At 55.8% G+C, this 16,081-nt stretch overlaps 1 protein-coding gene across 1 annotated transcript; it reads right to left on the bottom strand.

Moving 5' to 3' along the window:
• Positions 1-377: 377 nt before the first annotated feature.
• On the bottom strand, positions 378-14,901 carry USHBP1 (USH1 protein network component harmonin binding protein 1). Its single transcript, XM_087954514.1, has 15 exons — positions 14,774-14,901; positions 13,263-13,399; positions 12,323-12,465; positions 11,784-11,942; positions 11,092-11,315; positions 9,992-10,101; positions 9,737-9,861; positions 9,104-9,242; positions 8,493-8,585; positions 7,007-7,123; positions 6,032-6,287; positions 4,404-4,619; positions 3,812-3,933; positions 1,998-2,120; positions 378-1,562 (listed from the first exon to the last, which is right to left on the bottom strand). Exons 1-15 carry the CDS (start codon positions 14,780-14,782, stop codon positions 1,313-1,315), a joined length of 2,223 nt encoding a protein of 740 aa, XP_087810640.1. The 5' UTR covers positions 14,783-14,901; the 3' UTR covers positions 378-1,312.
• Between the last annotated feature and the right edge of the window lie 1,180 nt (positions 14,902-16,081).

Here is a 16,081-nt window from a genome sequence, read left to right as displayed (position 1 = left end):
CCCGGATACATCGACTCCCTGATCCTTGTTTTTTTTGCAGCTTCAGGCTCCCAGGGCAGGAAGGGACCCCTGGAGGTCTTCTCATCTAGACCAACCCCGCTGACCAAGGTTGCAGACCTTATAGAGCAAGCCCAGTTTTGCTGATGTTGATCTCAAAAAGAACCACTTCATGTTGAGCTTTCTTCCTTCCTTCCTTCCTTCCTTCCTTCCTTCCTTCCTTCCTTCCTTCTTTCTTTCTTTCTTTCTTCTTTCTTCTTTCTTTCTTTCTTTCTTTCTTTCTTTCTTTCTTCTTTCTTTCTTTCTTTCTTTCTTTCTTTCTCTTCTTTCTTCCCCCTCCCCCTTAATTATAAACACCATCATTAAAAACAAACCCTCTTTCATAACTAATTTTTTTAATGTAAAAATACATTCAAGTTAAAAAGAGCTGCTTAAAAGAGAAGAAACCCACCCAATGGCCAGCTACAACGGCCTTCAGCCTTGGGAGGTTTGCCACATCCGGGACATGTTCTTTTCGAGTATGTGTGGCTGCCTCCCCCAGGGGCTCACAGGGGGAAAAAGGTTGCAGGTTGATGATGCACAGGAGGGTTAATGGTGGGACAGATGAATTAATTCTTCAAGAGGTGAAGAAGAAAAACCCTCGTGTTTCCGAGAACTTCTGAGAAAACCCCAAACCTGCAAAGACCCCCCCCCCAAAACAGTGACAGGATCGCTTCTCACCGATCCTGAGGGATCCAGGAGCCAAGAAGAACCACCCGCTCCCTCCCTCCCTCCCTCCCCTTTGGTGAGGCCTGGGTGCCTCTGGCCCTGGGAAGGATGGCGACCCGCTGGGAAAGAAGGCAGGGAAGATTGGGTGAAGTGGCCAAGGGAACGGCCGGAGAAGAGGCAGCCCAGCCCACAGCTGCAGGGCAGGCAAGACCAGCAGCGCTTAGACTGCTTCACGGTGCTCTGCAGCATCTTCCGAGACAACCGGAGGCCTCGTCTGACCCACCTCGGAAGGACGGGAGGAAGGCTGAGCCAGTCAGAATTGAACGGCTGGCAGTGGGCAGAGTTAGCCTGCAATAATGTATTCTAACCACTGGGAAGGAAGGGAGGGAGGGAGGGAGGGAGGAAAGACAGCTGCTTGGGCAGGGGTTGGTCTAGATGACCTACAAGGTCCCTTCCAACTCTGATGATCTGTTATTGGAAGGAAGGAAGGAAGGAAATAGCCAGAGCACTTAGACTTATATGCCGCTTCTCAGGGGTTTCAGAGCCTCTTGTGCCCCCAACCACCTGGGTCCTCCGTTGGGGGGGCTTGTGGGTGTCCATCAAAGCCTCACTTTCTGCTCCAGAAAGAAGAGGGGACCCCCAAATTCCCGGGGGGCTCCAGGGGGCTCTCACTGGGCCCAGGGGCCTGGGGGAGGCCAGGAGGGGCCCCTGGGGGCCGCTGCAGCTGCTGGAGGGTTTGCAGGAGAGCCTGGCGCTGCTTGGCCTGGCGCCTGGTCATCAGCCCCACCTGCGTCTCCAGCTGCCCCACCTGGCTCTCCTGCTTCTGGCGGGCCTTCTGGTAGGCGAGGAGCAGGGCGCTGCGAGGAGAGAGAGGGGGGATGAGGAGGGGCCCCGGGCAGCCTGGGGGACCCCCTTGCCCAGGGAGGGGCTGGAAGAGGCAGCAGCAGCAGGACGGGTCTTGCCCAGGTGTGCTGGCGGAGGGGGTGGTGGGAGTTTTAGTCCAACACACCTGGGGTGGGGGGGCAAGGGGCCGCAGGAGGCTGGGACAGCCCAGTTCCTCTTTCCCTCCCGGCCACTCCGCGCCCCAGCCGTGGCCCCTTTAAGGCCTGTGGACTTCAACGCCCAGAATTCCACAGCCAGCAAAGCTGGGAGTTGAAGTCCCCACCTCTTCAAGGGGCCACAAGGCTGGTAGACTGCTGCTGTCCATGGTGGTGGAGTCTTCATCCCACCCCGAGGGTGTCCGGAGGCTGAGGGGCCAGCGGGGGAAAGGGGCAGCCCCTCCCCTCCCCTACCTATGGGCTTGGAAGAATTCCTGCATGAGCTCCAGCTCCTGGGCCTCGTGGGCCCTGCAGTCCTGGCTCTTCTCCTCCAGGGCAACCCAAAGGCCCTCCAGACGTTCCTTCAGCGCCCGGATCCTGCAAAGAGCCGGAGGAGGTCAAGGTGAGGACGAGGAAGCCCACTCGGGGTGGGGTGGGGGGAGGCGGCCCTAGCCCCTCCCCAGGGTCAGCAGCCCCCTGGCTTCTATCGCCGGCCGGGAGGGGATGATGGGGGCCGCAAGAGGGAGCCCTGCTCTTATCTGGGGGGGGGGGCGGGCGCATTCCTTTCCACCCGTCCCCCAAAATGGGTGGGGGGGCAGGGAGCCTTGGCTCACCCCACCCCCGCGAGGTCCTCGACTTATAACCATTCATTTAGTGGCCATTCAAAGTTACAACGACACTGAATGACATGTCTTGTGACCAGTTTTCACACTTATGACCATTGCAGCATTTCCCCCGTGGCCACGCAATCCAAATTCGGACACTTGGCCACTGTCTCCTCTTTATGACGGTTGCAGAGTCCCCGGGATCTCCCCATGCAGCCTTCCCAGCCGAGTCAAAGGTGGGGGTGGTGGGGAAGCCAGGTTCGCTTAACGACCACGCGATTCACTTAATGGCTGCAGTAATTCCCTTAATGATTCGTTCCCCCCCCCCAAAAAAAACCTTTGTAAAGTGGGGCGCAACTCCCTCAACAGCCGACCGTGCTTGAAAACCAGAGACTCTGTCGTGAATTGTGGTCGTAAGCCAAGGACCCACGTTCAGCCCCGCAGCGTGCCGGCTGCGGAAGGGAGATTTCGTGGTTTTCTCCCCAGGAACCGAGAGGGAAACGAAGGGATCCCCTTCAAGAGCACCCCTCTTTCTCTGGCCAGGGGCTCAGACCGAGGGGGGCCTGGGCAGGGCCCCCAACCTCAAGGCCCCTTTCAGGCTTGTGGACTTCAATTCCCAGAATCCCTCAGTCAGCTATGCTGGGAGCCACTGATCAGCTTTGCTGGCTGGGGAATTCTGGGAGTTGAAGTCCAAAAGCCTTAAAGGGGCCTTGAGGTTTGGGGACCCCCGGTTTACACGGACTTTCTACCCCAACTCCGCCAGGGGTGCTCTAAGTTCCCGCCTGGATCCCAGCTGGGCGTCTTTGGTGTGCCAGAGGTGAGCGTGTTGCACTTTGCACTTCCAATCCCTGGGACCGTTTTTCCACAGTGAAAAAAATAATCCAAGCAATTTGATCTGCCTTGCCGGAGATTTAGGGGGCGGAGGGGAGGGGGCTGGCAGGAAGAAAACTCCCCTATCCTGCCCCCTTCAGTGTTTGGGATGAGGGGAAGGGGGGTCTTTCCAGCTCATTCTTTGGGGGGGCATGGAGGGGTTCTGCCCAAAAGGCCCCAGAGGCCCAGCCTGCTTTTCTCCTGGGGGGTGCATGTGTGGGGCTTCTGCTCATCCCTTTCTTTGAGAGGGGGGAGCAAAGAGGGGGCAGTTGGGCACTCCCTTCTCCCACAACCCAACAACATTTCACACACACACACACACACACACACCCCTACAGGGAGAAGAGAGTTCCGCTGAGTGTTGGCTCTCGCTTTTATTTTCTTTCTTCATTTAATGTAATTTTGAATTTTATGTTATATTTTATTTTTTAATTTAATTTAATCTTTTGTTTATTTTATTTTACTATTTATTTTATAATTTTATTTTTAATAGTTTATTTTTTAATATTTTATATTATTATTTATTTTTTAAATATTTCATTTTATTATTACTCATTTTATTTTATTTATTTTTCGCTGCAAAGGGAACCTTACCGAGTCAAAGTCTCCAGGACTGAGAGCACCAGGGCTTCCGGCTTCCTCCGGTCCAGGCTTCCCTCCGCGGTGTTGGGTGCAGCTGGAAGCGGCCTGTAGGGAGCTCCGTCGGGCACCCAGGCCTGAATGTCGGCAGAGGAGAAAGCAGCTGAGCTCCTTGCTCAGGGCGGAAGCTTTTTTGGGGGGTGGGCTGTGGGGGCTCCACCTGGACCAACGAACCCCCCTCCCCCCAGTCATCTCCCGTACTGACTACTGCAACGAGCTCTCCGGGGGGGTGGGGCTGCCCTTGGAAAGTACCCCAGAGCTTCAATTGCTTCCAAATGCGGCAGCCTGCAGGGTTTGGGCATGTCTAGATTTGCACCGGGGTCCCCTCTCTTTTAGGGAGTTGCAGGGCTGCCGATTTGCTTCCGGGTCCAATTCAAGGCTCTGTCCATCCCCTTTAAGAGAGGTGCCTCCCTGGGAGAGCCATTGGTGGCGCAGTGGTCAGAACGGGGCATTGGAGCCTAATTCTGCCCACCGCCAAGAGTTCGATCCTGACTGGCTCCAGGGTGACTCATGATGGGGAGAAAGGAGTGTGAGGAAGGCTTGTTACCCCAGAGTCTTCCTCCTCCTCGCTGCTGCTGCTGCTGCTTTCTGTGGAGGAGGAGTCCGGCTGTCCCCAGAGGAGGTCTCGGTGCTCCCGCTGGAGGGTCTGGATCAGCAGCAGGCAGGCGGCCTCCTGGGCGGGGAGCGTGTGGGTGCACAGTGCCAGCCCCTGCTTGGCCTTGGCAGTGAGGTGCAGCCTGGTGCCCAGGTCAGCCAAGGCCTCCTGGGGAGGGGCAGAAGGAGGCAGGTGGAGGGAGGGAAGGGGGGGCCAGAGACAGCCCCCCCAGGCATTTTGGGGGTGCAGGAGAGGGGAGTTCTCCTGCTTGAGCAGGGGGCTGGAGTAGAAGACCTCAAAGGTCCCTTCCAGCTTCTGTTCTGTTCTGTTCTATTCCATTCCCTTCCCTTCCATATTCTATTCTTAATTATCTATTCTCTATTCTATTTTATTCTCTATTCTATTTTCTCTATTTTCTATTCCATTCCATTTTCTATTCTATTCTATTCTCTATTCTATTCTATTCTATTCTATTCTATTCTATTCCATTCCATTCCATTCTATTCCATTCTATTCTATTCCATTCTATTCTATATTCTTTTTTCTATTCTCTATTCCATTCCATTCCTCAGTTCCAGAATCTGGAGGCCCCCCCAGACAATGCAATTCAGGCTCATCGTGGCCAGACCCCTTTGGTTCAAGGGCATCCCCCCGCCCTCTGAAGACCAACCGGGTGCTTGGGGGGGCAGGGGGGGCAGAGGGGGCCACCTGGGTCTGTTCAATATATTCAGATCATTTCTTCGACCCCAGTTGGGAGCAGAATTTCCATTGCTAAGTAAATGGTTGTTAAGTGAGTCATGTCCAATTTTATTTATTTACCGGGGTTGTTAAGTGAATCACTGCAGCTGTTAAGCAAATCCTTTGGTCGTTAAGTGAGTCCAGCTTCCCCACTGATGCTGCTTGTCTGCATCCGGCTGGGAAGGTCACAAATGGAGACCCCAGGATGCTGCAACTGTCGGTCCTCGACTTACGGCAGTGCATTTAGTGACCATTTGAAGTTAGAGCAGCACTGAGAAAAGGGGGCCTTTTAGGGCCCCTGCAGCCTCCCTGTAGTCAGGGGGTTGGCATTCAGGGGCTGGACAACTGACTCACACTTATGATGGCCACAGCCTCCCTGGGGTCAGGTGACCCCCTTTTGTGACCATCTGAGTCAAGGGTTCACTTAACGACCCTCAAGAACTGCACTGATTCACTTAAAAATGCTGGTGAGAAAATCAGGGCAAAAAATTCACTTAACCCATTTCTCAGTCAGCCACATACATTCTGGGCTTAATTGTGGTCATAACTTGAGGACCAACTGAACAGGGGCGGAGAGCAATTGGCCAGCCCTGATTCTGCAGAGGAAGAAAATAAAAGTGGGGCCGGGAGAGGAACCCCAGGGAAGGAAACACCCCTCCACCCCATGAAAACAGCTGAGAGAGAGAGAAGCGAAATCTGCCTGCCATGGAGGAGGACGGGAAAAGGGCCACCTGTGGCTGGCCGGCGGGAGCACCCGGCCCTGCCCCATTTTGCTCTCGCTTGCTAGGAACCCAGGGCCAATCTCCCTTTCCCCACCCTCTGCCCCTTCCTCGCAGACTCACCCGGGTGTTGTGCAACTCCCGCAGCAACTGGCCCTTTGGCATCCGGGGCGGGGTGGCCAAGCCGGGCAGCGCCTCCTCCAGGGCCTCCGTTACCTTGGCCGCAATGCCCGCGCTGAGCCTGCTGGCCACAGTGCCCAGGCCCAGAGGTGGAGGGTGGGCGGGCAGCTTCAGCGACCTCTGCTCGGCCCGCAGGTGCCCGATGCATTCCCGCAGCCCCTGCTTGGCTTCCACCTCCGAGCCTGTCAGCTGCAGGGAACTGAAAAGGAAGCAGGCGCTTTAAGGCTGGTGGACTTCAACTCCCAGAATCCCCCAGCCGGCTTTAAGACTGGTGGAATTTGTCAGAGTGTTTGCAGCGTGACTACTATTGTGGGACAACCCAGAAGCCCAACACAGCACCCAGAGGCTTCGTTTTTTAACAGTGGTTTATATACAAGACTGCTATATACATACATCTATGTGTCAGGCACATACCAGGCAAGCAATCAATCTTCATTACTCCGCAGGGAGAACTCCAATGGAGGTAGAACCGAGGAGAGAGAGAGATACGTCCTCTCATGGCCTCTCTTATATAGACAACTTCTTAAAGTGGCAATGCCGCTGCTGACCCAAGCTCAGTCTTAAAACGGCAATAAACTGCTGACTCATCCTCATTGCATCAGCGTCCTCACAGCAGCTGGTCAGCTATTAAATCTCAATACCTTAACAGACTTCGACTCCCAGAATTCCCCAGCCAGCTTTAAAGTTGGTGGACTTCCACTCCCAGAATTCCCCAGGCCGCTTTGTCTGAAACCCAACAGTTTTATGGAGAAGGTCCCTCACTTAAGACTAACTGGATTCCTCCAGAGAAGTTTTGGATGCCAAGAGCCCCTTCCTCTCCGGGTCTTCCTCCTGGCCCTCCTCCTGCTCTCCCTTCTGCGATGACCCAGCCCCAAATCCCATGCTGAAGGCCAGCCAGCCCCCCCAGCCCCCCAGTACCTGTCTGGGACCCCCTCTTGGTCCCAGGAGCTCCCGTGGGCTCTGCTGCAGGCTTGCAAAATCCAGGAAGCTTCCTCCAGGGCAGCGTTGGGGTCCTTGGATGCCCCTGCCAGGAAATGCCAGAGAGGGGGATGTCATAGAATGCTAGGGCTGCAAGACGCCTCAGAGGTCATCTAGTCCAACCCCTGGGCAAGGCACACCACCCTGGTCAAAGGGTTTTCCAGGCCATTTTCGAAAGCCTCCAGTGACGGGAGGACCCACAAGCCCAGGATGCAAACTGTTCTGCCTGCAAACTAATTGCTCCATCACAACAGCAGGCATAAAGGGCAGAAAATAATCAGAAGAGCAGAATCGGGAGGGATCTTGGAGGTTTTCTAGACCAACTAGAGGACCGGAGGCTAAAACATACGACGGACGGTTGCAGGACCTGGGCCTGGCTAGTCTAGGGAAGAGAAGGACCAGGGGAGACAGGAGAGCAGCCTTCCAATATTTGAGGGGCTGCCACAGGGAGGAGGAGGGGGGGGTCCAGCTATTCTCCAAAGCCCCTGAAGGCCAGACAAAGAACAATGGATGATCAAGGGGAGATTCAACCTGGAACTAAGGAGAAACTTTCTGACAGGGAGAACCATCAACCAGTGGAACTGGAGTTGCCTTCGGAAGTTGTGGGAGCTTCAAGAAGAGGCTGGACCTATCAGGGATGGTGTAGGGTCTCCTGCTTGGGCGGGGGGGTTGGACTAGATGACCACAAGGTCCCTTCCAACTGTGTTATTCCTGCTTAGGCAGGAAACCCTACACCACTTCAGACAAATAGTGATCCAACATCTTTTAAAAAACTTCCAGTGTTGGAGCATCCACAACTTCTGGAGGCCAGCAGTTCCACTGGCGAATTGTCCTCCCTGTCAGGAAATTCCTCCTTAATTCCAGGTTGCTTCTCTCCTGGAGGAGTTTCCATCCCTTGTTGCTTCTTGTCCTGCCCTCAGGGGCTTTGGAGAGTAGCTTGACCCCTTCCTCTTCTTTGGGGCAGCCCCGCAGATCCTTTCGGAAGGCTGCTCTCCCCCCCCGCCCCCCGCCCCCCGGTCCTTCTCTTCCCTAGACCAGCCAGGCCCGGTTCCTGCAACCGTTCTTCTTCTTCTTCTTCGTATGTTTCAGCCTCCAGTCCCCTCATCCTCTTGGTTGCTCTTCTCTGCCCTCTTCCTAGAACAGGGGTCCGAAACAGGGTCCCTTTAAGACCCGTGGACTTCAACTCCCAGCTTTGCTGGCTGGGGAATTCTGGGAGTTGAAGTCCACCGTCTTAAAGGGACCAACTTCTGTTCTAGGCTCTCAACACCTTTTTGACATCGTGGCAAGCAAAGCTTCATCGGGTCCCACCATGCCCCGCCCCAAACTGCCCCCCTTTGGGGCCAGGGGAGGAAGAGGCTGGAGGGGCCCAGCCAGCTGTGTCTCTGGTGGGGGGGGAAAGAGGGTCCCCCCCTTCCGGAGGTCTCACCTGCCCAGGGTCCCTCCGCTCCCCTCTGCGCTGGGCGTCTGGTCCGCGGCCGTAAGAGCCCAGAGGGTCTCGTAGGCCTCCAGGCAGCGTTCACTATGGGGGGTCAAGAGGGGAGGGGGAACAGGGGCCACTCAGACCCAGAGTCCCAGCCCCCTCCCCGAGAAGATGCTGCCCCCCAGCAAAGACCGAGTCCAATTGGATCGAGGGGAGGCCGGTGCCCTGCTCTGCCCTCCTAGCAGCCCTGCGAGGTAGGCTGGGCAGCCTGGAAGGGGCCTGTCAATTGCCCCCCAGTGCCCCCTAGGCTGGCCTTGGCTGCCCATCTCCCGCCCCCAATTCACCCCACGTTGCCCAGATCAGAATCTCTCCTTGCAGCTCAGCTAAAGCCAGGAAGAGGGGCCCCCCAAGGGGCTCAAACCCCCTCCCCCTTTTTCCTGGGTTCCCCTCCTTCCGTGTTGCTGTTTATTGATTTATTTATTACAGCCCCCCAAGACAGAAAAGGCTACGAAAGGGAGGGACACAGATTCAGCTTGGAGGTCCTCGACTTGCAGTGACCACAGCGGAGCCCAGAGTCACCGCCAGGGGTCGTGCCAGCCCTTAAGTGGGGGGCTCACCTGCCACGGAGGGCCAGAGCCAGGCCAGTCTGGTGGGACTCCTGCTGTCCGAGCAGCAGGCTGAGCTGCTCCGCGTCTGCCTTGGACTCCTGCAGGGCCCCGAGAGGCGCCAGTTCAGCCCCGCAGCCCCTCCAGGCGCCTAGGCGGGGCAGAGAGTGCCGGTCAGGGCAGGGCCGCTACTACGGCGTGTAACCCGGGGGCAAGGCAGGGGGCCCATTTCACGAGGGGCCCTGGGGGCCCAGTACAGCCCAGGCAGCTGCAAGCAGGGGGGCTCCTGACTCCCCAAGAGCCCCCTCCCCGAGAAAAGGCCCCTCCCCCAAGAAGAAATGAGAAATGAGGGAGGGGGGCAACCAAACAGGCCGTGGCCCATCCAAGGCCCCCGCAGGGCCTCTCTGCTCCTTAGGTCACCCCTCAGATCAGGACGGGGGGGGGTCATGGGGCACTGTTACAACCCCCTCCCCAGGACGAATCGGTCAAGCGGGGTCTCCCTGCCCAGAGCCCCTGGCTGAGAGTCTTACAGGAATTGGGGGGGTCTTGAACCCTCTGCCTGCTGAGCCACCCCCCATTTCAGCTTCCCCCAAAGAACAGGCTGCTCATGGCCGAGCAAGGGAGGGGGGCGTCAGGGACCCCTACCTGTGGAGCTGCTCCAGGCTGCTCTGGAGCTCTGCGGGGGCGAGGGTGGAAGGGTGGGGGCAGGCTGGGCACCGGTAGCCCCCAGGGAGGATGGAGGCCGTTCTGAGTAGCCCCTGAGCGGGGTCCTGCAAGGCAGGAGGCATGTCAAAAAGACACCAAATCTCCCCCTCCCGCCCCAAGGGTTGGAGCTGCCTCTGGCTGAACCCTCTTCCCCCCTTTCCTCTGATCCGGGGCTGAATGCCCCCCCCCCCCCACCCCGCCCTGGAGGTGTCTCCCCTGCACACCTGGGCTCCTTCCCAGAGGGGTCTGGGGGCTCCACCAAAGCAGGTCTCTGCCCTGGACAGGCTCTCCTGCAGCTCCTGCACCTGGACGGAGAGACGGGGGGGCAGGAGAGTCACTCAAACCGAGGAACACCCCCAAAAAGCAAATTCCCAGCATTCCTTTCCAAAGGTGGAAGGAGCAGGAGCAGGAACTGAGTCATTGGTACCCAGGGTGGGGCTGTTTGAGGGCCGCTGCTCCCCCAAATAATTGGCGGCCTCCTTCCCTGGCATGAGACGCCCCCCGTTGGGAAGTGTGATTGACAGCTTTCAGCTTTGGTGGGTTTGATGTCTCCCTCCCTCCCTGCTCTCTTTCTTTTCTTTCTTTCTTTCTTTCTTTCTTTCTTTCTTTCTTTCTTTCTTTCTTTCTTTCTTTCTTTCTTTCTTTCTTTCTTTCTTTCTTTCTTTCTTTCTTTCTTTCTTTCTTTCTTCCTTCCTTCCTTCCTTCCTCTTTCTTTCTTTCTTTCTTTCTTTCTTTCTTTCTTTCTTTCTTTCTTCTTCCTTCCTTCCTTCCTTCCTTCCTTCCTTCCTTCCTTCCTTCCTTCTTTCTTTCTTCTTTCTTTCTTTCTTTCTTTCTTTCTTTCTTTCTTTCTTTCTTTCTTTCTTTCTTTCTTTCTTTCTCTCTCTCTCTTTCTCTCTCTCTCTCTCTCCTTCCTTCCTTCCTTCCTTTCCTCTCCTCCCTCCCTCCCCCTTTTTCTCCCTTCCCTCCTCAGATCCCCAGCATCTCAAACCACCAGAAGAGCCCCCAACGCCTGGGAAAGGTCCCGGCAAGGCTACCAGGCTCCGGGGCCACCAGGGCCTCTGGCTCCCCCTGCTGGATCTGGTGGGCAGCAGCAGAAACTGGGTCCCCAAAGGAAAGCGGGGGGCAGAGAAGCCCCTTCGCAAAGGGAGCCAACCTTTGGCCTGCGCCAGTCGTGAGCAGAGCGCCCCCTTCCTGCCCAGGAGGGCAGCTGGATTGGCCAGAGGGGAGAAGACCCAGATGGGAAGGGGGGACAGAAGAGGAGCGGCCCCCACCAGCCCCCCTCCCGCGCCCCTCACCTTGACCCGCAGGCTGTCCCGCTGCTGCTGCTGGGCTGCCAGGGCGGCCTTGGAGCGGCCGAGGACCTCCTGCCGGGCCTCCAGCTGGGCTCGGAGGGCGGCGTTCCTCTCCTTGTAGAGGGCGGCCATCCTCTCGCAGGGGGGGCCCTCAGCCTCCTGGGGGGGGCACCCCGAGACGTCCCTCTGGAGCGCCACCACCAGGCCCTGTCCAGAGGCAGCAGCCCCTTTGCAACCCGCCAGCCTTGGCAGGACGGCCCCTCAGAGCCCCCGCCCTTGGGGAGACCCCTCTGCCCCCATCCCAGAGCCCCCCTCCCCCAGGCCCAAGGCGGTCAGGGCTGCCCAGGTGGGACCAGGGAGGAAGCGAAGAGGCAGAAACACCCCTGGAATTCTGCTCCCCCTTTAAAAGAATCTTTCCGTTCAAGGCGTTGGCTTCTTTCTGTTCAAAATTCTGTTAAAACTTGGGTGGAAATGATGCTTGTTAAAAAGTAGGCAAGGCGGCTCACTCCACTTCCTGGCTGGAGATATAGCATCCCAGAGTTGGAAGGGACCCTGGAGGTCCTCTAGCCCACCCCTCTAATCGAGCAGGAGGCCCTACTAGACCGTTCCAGACCGGGGGGCTGTCCGCTCTCGTCCTAAAAGCCTCCAGGGATGGAGGCAGGCCGCTCAGGTGTGTGTAGGGGGGTGTCAGCCACTCGCCCCCATCCCTCCCTCCCTCCCCCTGCCCACCTGGGCCACCTGCGTGCATCCCTGCAGCTCGGCTCCCGTGCTGGGAAGGCGCTTCCGGTGGGACAGGAGGACGTTCTCCAGGGAGGTGAGGGCCTTGTGGACATCCAGGAACAGGTCGGCCTTCTCTGGGGGAGCAAAGGGGCCGGGCCAGTCAGCTCCAGAGGGGAAGCCCCGAGGGGCCGAAAGAGGGGTGGGGAGGCCGGGGGGGGGGCTCTGGGAGACCCCTTGAAGATTCTCTCCTCCTGGAAGGACACGCCCGGGGAAAGGGAGGGAGGGGACCAATCTGGGCGGGGTGGGGGTGGACTAGAAGGCCTCCAGGGCACCCTCTTGTCCCAGGGTCCCTCCAAAGGAGCAGCAGGGGGCGTTGGGCTCTCCAAGGGCCCAGCCGGCCAGACCGGTGTGACCCGAAGGCCGGGGGCTCCTCCCGAAAAGAGTCCGGTCAGCAGGCTCCCAATTCGAGATCTCCCATCCGGGCAACCCGAGCCCCCTCTTGGGCGGGTCTTACCTTCTCCTGGAGCGGCTGGAGGCTGGGCAGGGGGGATCCTGGGGCGCGTGGCCAAGAGGGACGGGCATCGGGGGAGGCTGGCGGTGGACTCGGAGCCCAAATCGGAGAAGAAGATCCCATCCTCCCCCTCCTCTTCCTCCTCCCTGCAGCGAGACGGAGGCGGTGCCAGGCGGAAGGAGCCGGGGAGGGCACAGCTGGGGCGGAGAGGGGGGCTGGGAAAGGAGGTGCCCCCTGGAGCCCTGACTCAGGGCCTGGACCCCTCATCTCCCTCCTTGGAGAGCCCCCCTCTAAGCAGGGGGTCAGACTAGAAGACCTCCAGGGCCCTTCCAACTCTGTTATTCTATTCTGTTCAGCCCTGGCATCTCCGGGTGGTCTCCTGTCCCAGGTTCGAGGCAGGCAGGAAGCAGCCCTGCACCCCCCCCTGGAAATTGCACGCAGGCAATCCTCGACTTACGACCTTCTATTTACTGACTGTCTGAATTATATCAGTGCTGAAAAAGTGACCGGTGGCCGGTTTCCCCCCCCTAGTCGCGTGATCAGAGGAGGGGCGCTTGGCGACCAGCATGCACTGGGGACGTCCGGGGGGGTCACGTGATCCCCACTGGGCACCAACCTCCGGCAAGGAAGGTCATGGGGGGGAAGCCAGATTCGTTTAATGACCAAACAATTCACTTAACAACCACGGCAAGAAAGGTCTAAAATGGGGGGCCGAACGCACTGAACAACTATCTCGCTTAGCGACAGGGATCTTGGGCTCCGTTGCAAGTCGAGGACTGCTGGCATTGGGGCGAAGAAAACGATGGAGCTGCAGCAGGGCAGAAATCCTCCACAGCACACACAAAAAATCTGCTTTTTCCTGCTGGGTCCCCAGTTCCTGGGCGAGAGGGGGAGGAGGCCGGGGAAGGGGGCCTGGAAAGGGGGCGCAGGGGGAGGGGCGTACCTGGCCCTGTCCTGCTGCAGCCGCTCCACCTTCCCCTGCAGCCGGACAATGGTCACCAGCAGGGCGGAGATGCGCTCCTCGTAGTGCAGGGCGGCTTCCTCGCAGGGCTCCTCCTGGCTGGGGGGGCCAAGCTCCCCCTGCGGCCCATAAGAGAAGGGGGGGCATCAGCCTCCCCCTGAGATCCGGAGGACCCCCAGCCCACCCATCATCCCCAAGGCACCAGGGCGGAAGGAGGAGGGCGGGACGGAGGTATATTTTGTTTTATTTTATTGTATCGTATTGTATTCTAATTTCTTTTCTATTCTATTCTAATTTCTTTTCTATTCTATTCTAAATTCTATTCTATTCTTTCTTTTCAATTCTATTCCATTCCACTCCACTCCACTCTCCATCATTCTCCTCTCCTCTCCTCCTCTCCATCCTTCTATTCTATTCTATTTTTTCTTCTATCTTCTCTTCTATTTTCTCTTCTATTTTCTCTTCTCTTCTAATTTCTTTTCTATTCCTATTCCTATTTCTATTCTATTCTACATTGTGGGCTTTGCTGTTAATTGCTCAGAGCTCCCAGAAAAGGGACATTTATATAAAAGTTCCAAATAAATGAACAAAATGCATTTGGCAAAGCGCACACTCACCAAACCGGTTGTTATACCGGTTGAATCCCACCACTGGATATTTCTCTCTCTGGGCACTCTAAGATTATGTATCTGCTGAACTAAACTCCACACTGGCAACAGGAAAGGCGTCTGGCCAGCAAACACTCAGCTCACTCCATCCAGTTGCCCAGACTCCACTCCGCCAGGGATGACGGGGTCGTTCAAAGAAGAAGGAAACTGAGGAATGCTGGATCAGACAGTCTAATCTCCGGTCTTCCTCTCCTTTGGCCCCCCCTCTCCCCGCAAGCCACCTCGGGGACTCGGAAAGGCCCCGGAAGGGAGGCCGAAGGGCCACTGTGCCAGAGATTGGCCCTGGAGGGTGGCATCCGCTTTGGCCAAGGGCTGCGGACCCACCTTGGATGGGGCAGGAAGCCCGGAGATGCTTCCCCCAATTAAACATCGGAAGCCAGGAATGTGTGTGTGTGCGTGTGTGTGTGTGTGTGTGTGTGTGTTCCTGTGCTTTCCCCAGGAACAATGACTTGTTTGTCCCTCCAGAAAAGCCACCATTCCTGGCTTCCAGGCCAAGGTGGCCATTCCTGGGGCTGGGGCTGGGATGCCAGATGCAGCCTCCGTCCAGCTGACCCTTTGCGAGCTCAGGGCAGCTTTGCCAGGCAAGGAAGCCGGGAGCTGGAAGGCCCTCTGATTGCTACGCTTCGGGTTGATTGCCAGGGTTCCCCCAGAGATCAACTAGACCACCCCAGCTGCCTCCAAAGCAGGACGTTGGAGCGCTTCACGTGACAAAGGGCTGCTTAAGGGATGTCGCTGGAGTTCCTGATGGGAGACTCAGAAACCCTCGAATTGGACCGGAGATTTTCCCCAATGGGACCCCCAGGCGCCCTCCAAGGTCCCACCTACCTCTTCCATTCTGCCTCTTTCTGCCTTCTCCCCCTGGAGCAAGCCAGTCCTGGGCTTGGTCCCGGCCCTGAGGGGTGGGGGCAGGCTCTTCCTGTTGATCTGCAGCCTTTCCAAGCTCCCCTCCACGTTTCCTGCCCTCCCTGGGAGGAAGGGGCCGGGCCCGGTGGAGCCTCCTCGCCGCGCCTTTATTCCTGGCCCAACAAACCCACCGTGTTTAGAACTGCGCCACAAACCGGGACAGAAAGTAACTGGGTTTTGTTTAAAAATGAAGGCTTTTGTGGTTCCTTAAAATCTGTGCTGAGGCCCTGGGGAGCTTAGGGCCCCCGAGAGGCGGGAGCGTCTCGCACGGGGGATGAATTTTCTTTTTTTTATTGATTTTTAAAAACAAACATAAACAAACAAAACATAAAACATAAAAACATAAAACATCTTTTTTGAAAGCAGCATAATCCCGGGTTACATCTCTTCGTACAGACACAAATTCAAATTCATGCTCATTTTTATATTCCATTCCATATCTTATTACTATTCTACATTTTCTATATAGCTTCTCCCCTCTTTTAACTTTTAAAGAGAAAAGGAGGAAAAAGAAAGAAAGAAGGAAGGAAAAAGAAGAAAGGAAGAGAAAGAAAAAGGAAAGAAGGAAAAGGAGAAAGGAAAAAGAAAAAGTAAAAAGAAAAGGAAAAGAGGGGGAAAAAGGAAGGAAAGGAGGAAAGGAGGAAAAAGAAAGAAAAAGAAAGAAGGAAGGAAAAAGGGAAAAAGAAGAAAGAAGGAAGAGAAAGAAAAAGGAAAGAAGGAAAAAGGAGAAAGGAAAAGAAAAAGTAAAAAAAGAAAGAAAAGGAAAAGAGGGGAAAAAAGGAAGGAAAGGAGGAAAGAAGGAAAAAGAAAGAAAAAGAAAGAAGGAAGGAAAAAGAGGAAAGAAGGAAGAGAAAGAAAAAGGAAAGAAGGAAAAAGGAGAAAGGAAAAGAAAAAAGGAAAAAAGGAAAAAAGGAAAAAAAGGAAGGAAAGGAGGAAAGAAGGAAAAAGAAAGAAAAAGAAAGAAGGAAGGAAAAAGAGGAAAGAAGGAAAAAGAAAGAAAAAGAAAGAAGGAAGGAAAAAGAGGAAAGAAGGAAGAGAAAGAAAAAGGAAAGAAGGAAAAGGAGAAAGAAAAAGGAAAAAGGAAAAAAGGAAAAAGGAAGGAAAGGAGGAAAGAAGGAAAAAGAAAGAAAAAGAAAGAAGGAAGGAAAGGAGGAAAGAAGGAAAAGAAAGAAAAAGAAAGAAGGAAGGAAAAAGAGGAAAGAAGGAAGAGAAAGAAAAAGGAAAGAAGGA

The sequence above is a fragment of the Notechis scutatus genome, chromosome 1 (genome assembly GCF_049901735.1).
Source record: "Notechis scutatus isolate UNSWTSFEM ecotype Mainland chromosome 1, rNotScu1.2, whole genome shotgun sequence".
NCBI classification, from domain to species: domain Eukaryota; kingdom Metazoa; phylum Chordata; class Lepidosauria; order Squamata; family Elapidae; genus Notechis; species Notechis scutatus.
Note: the sequence above shows the minus strand (reverse complement) of the source record. Positions and strands in the feature narration are given on the sequence as shown.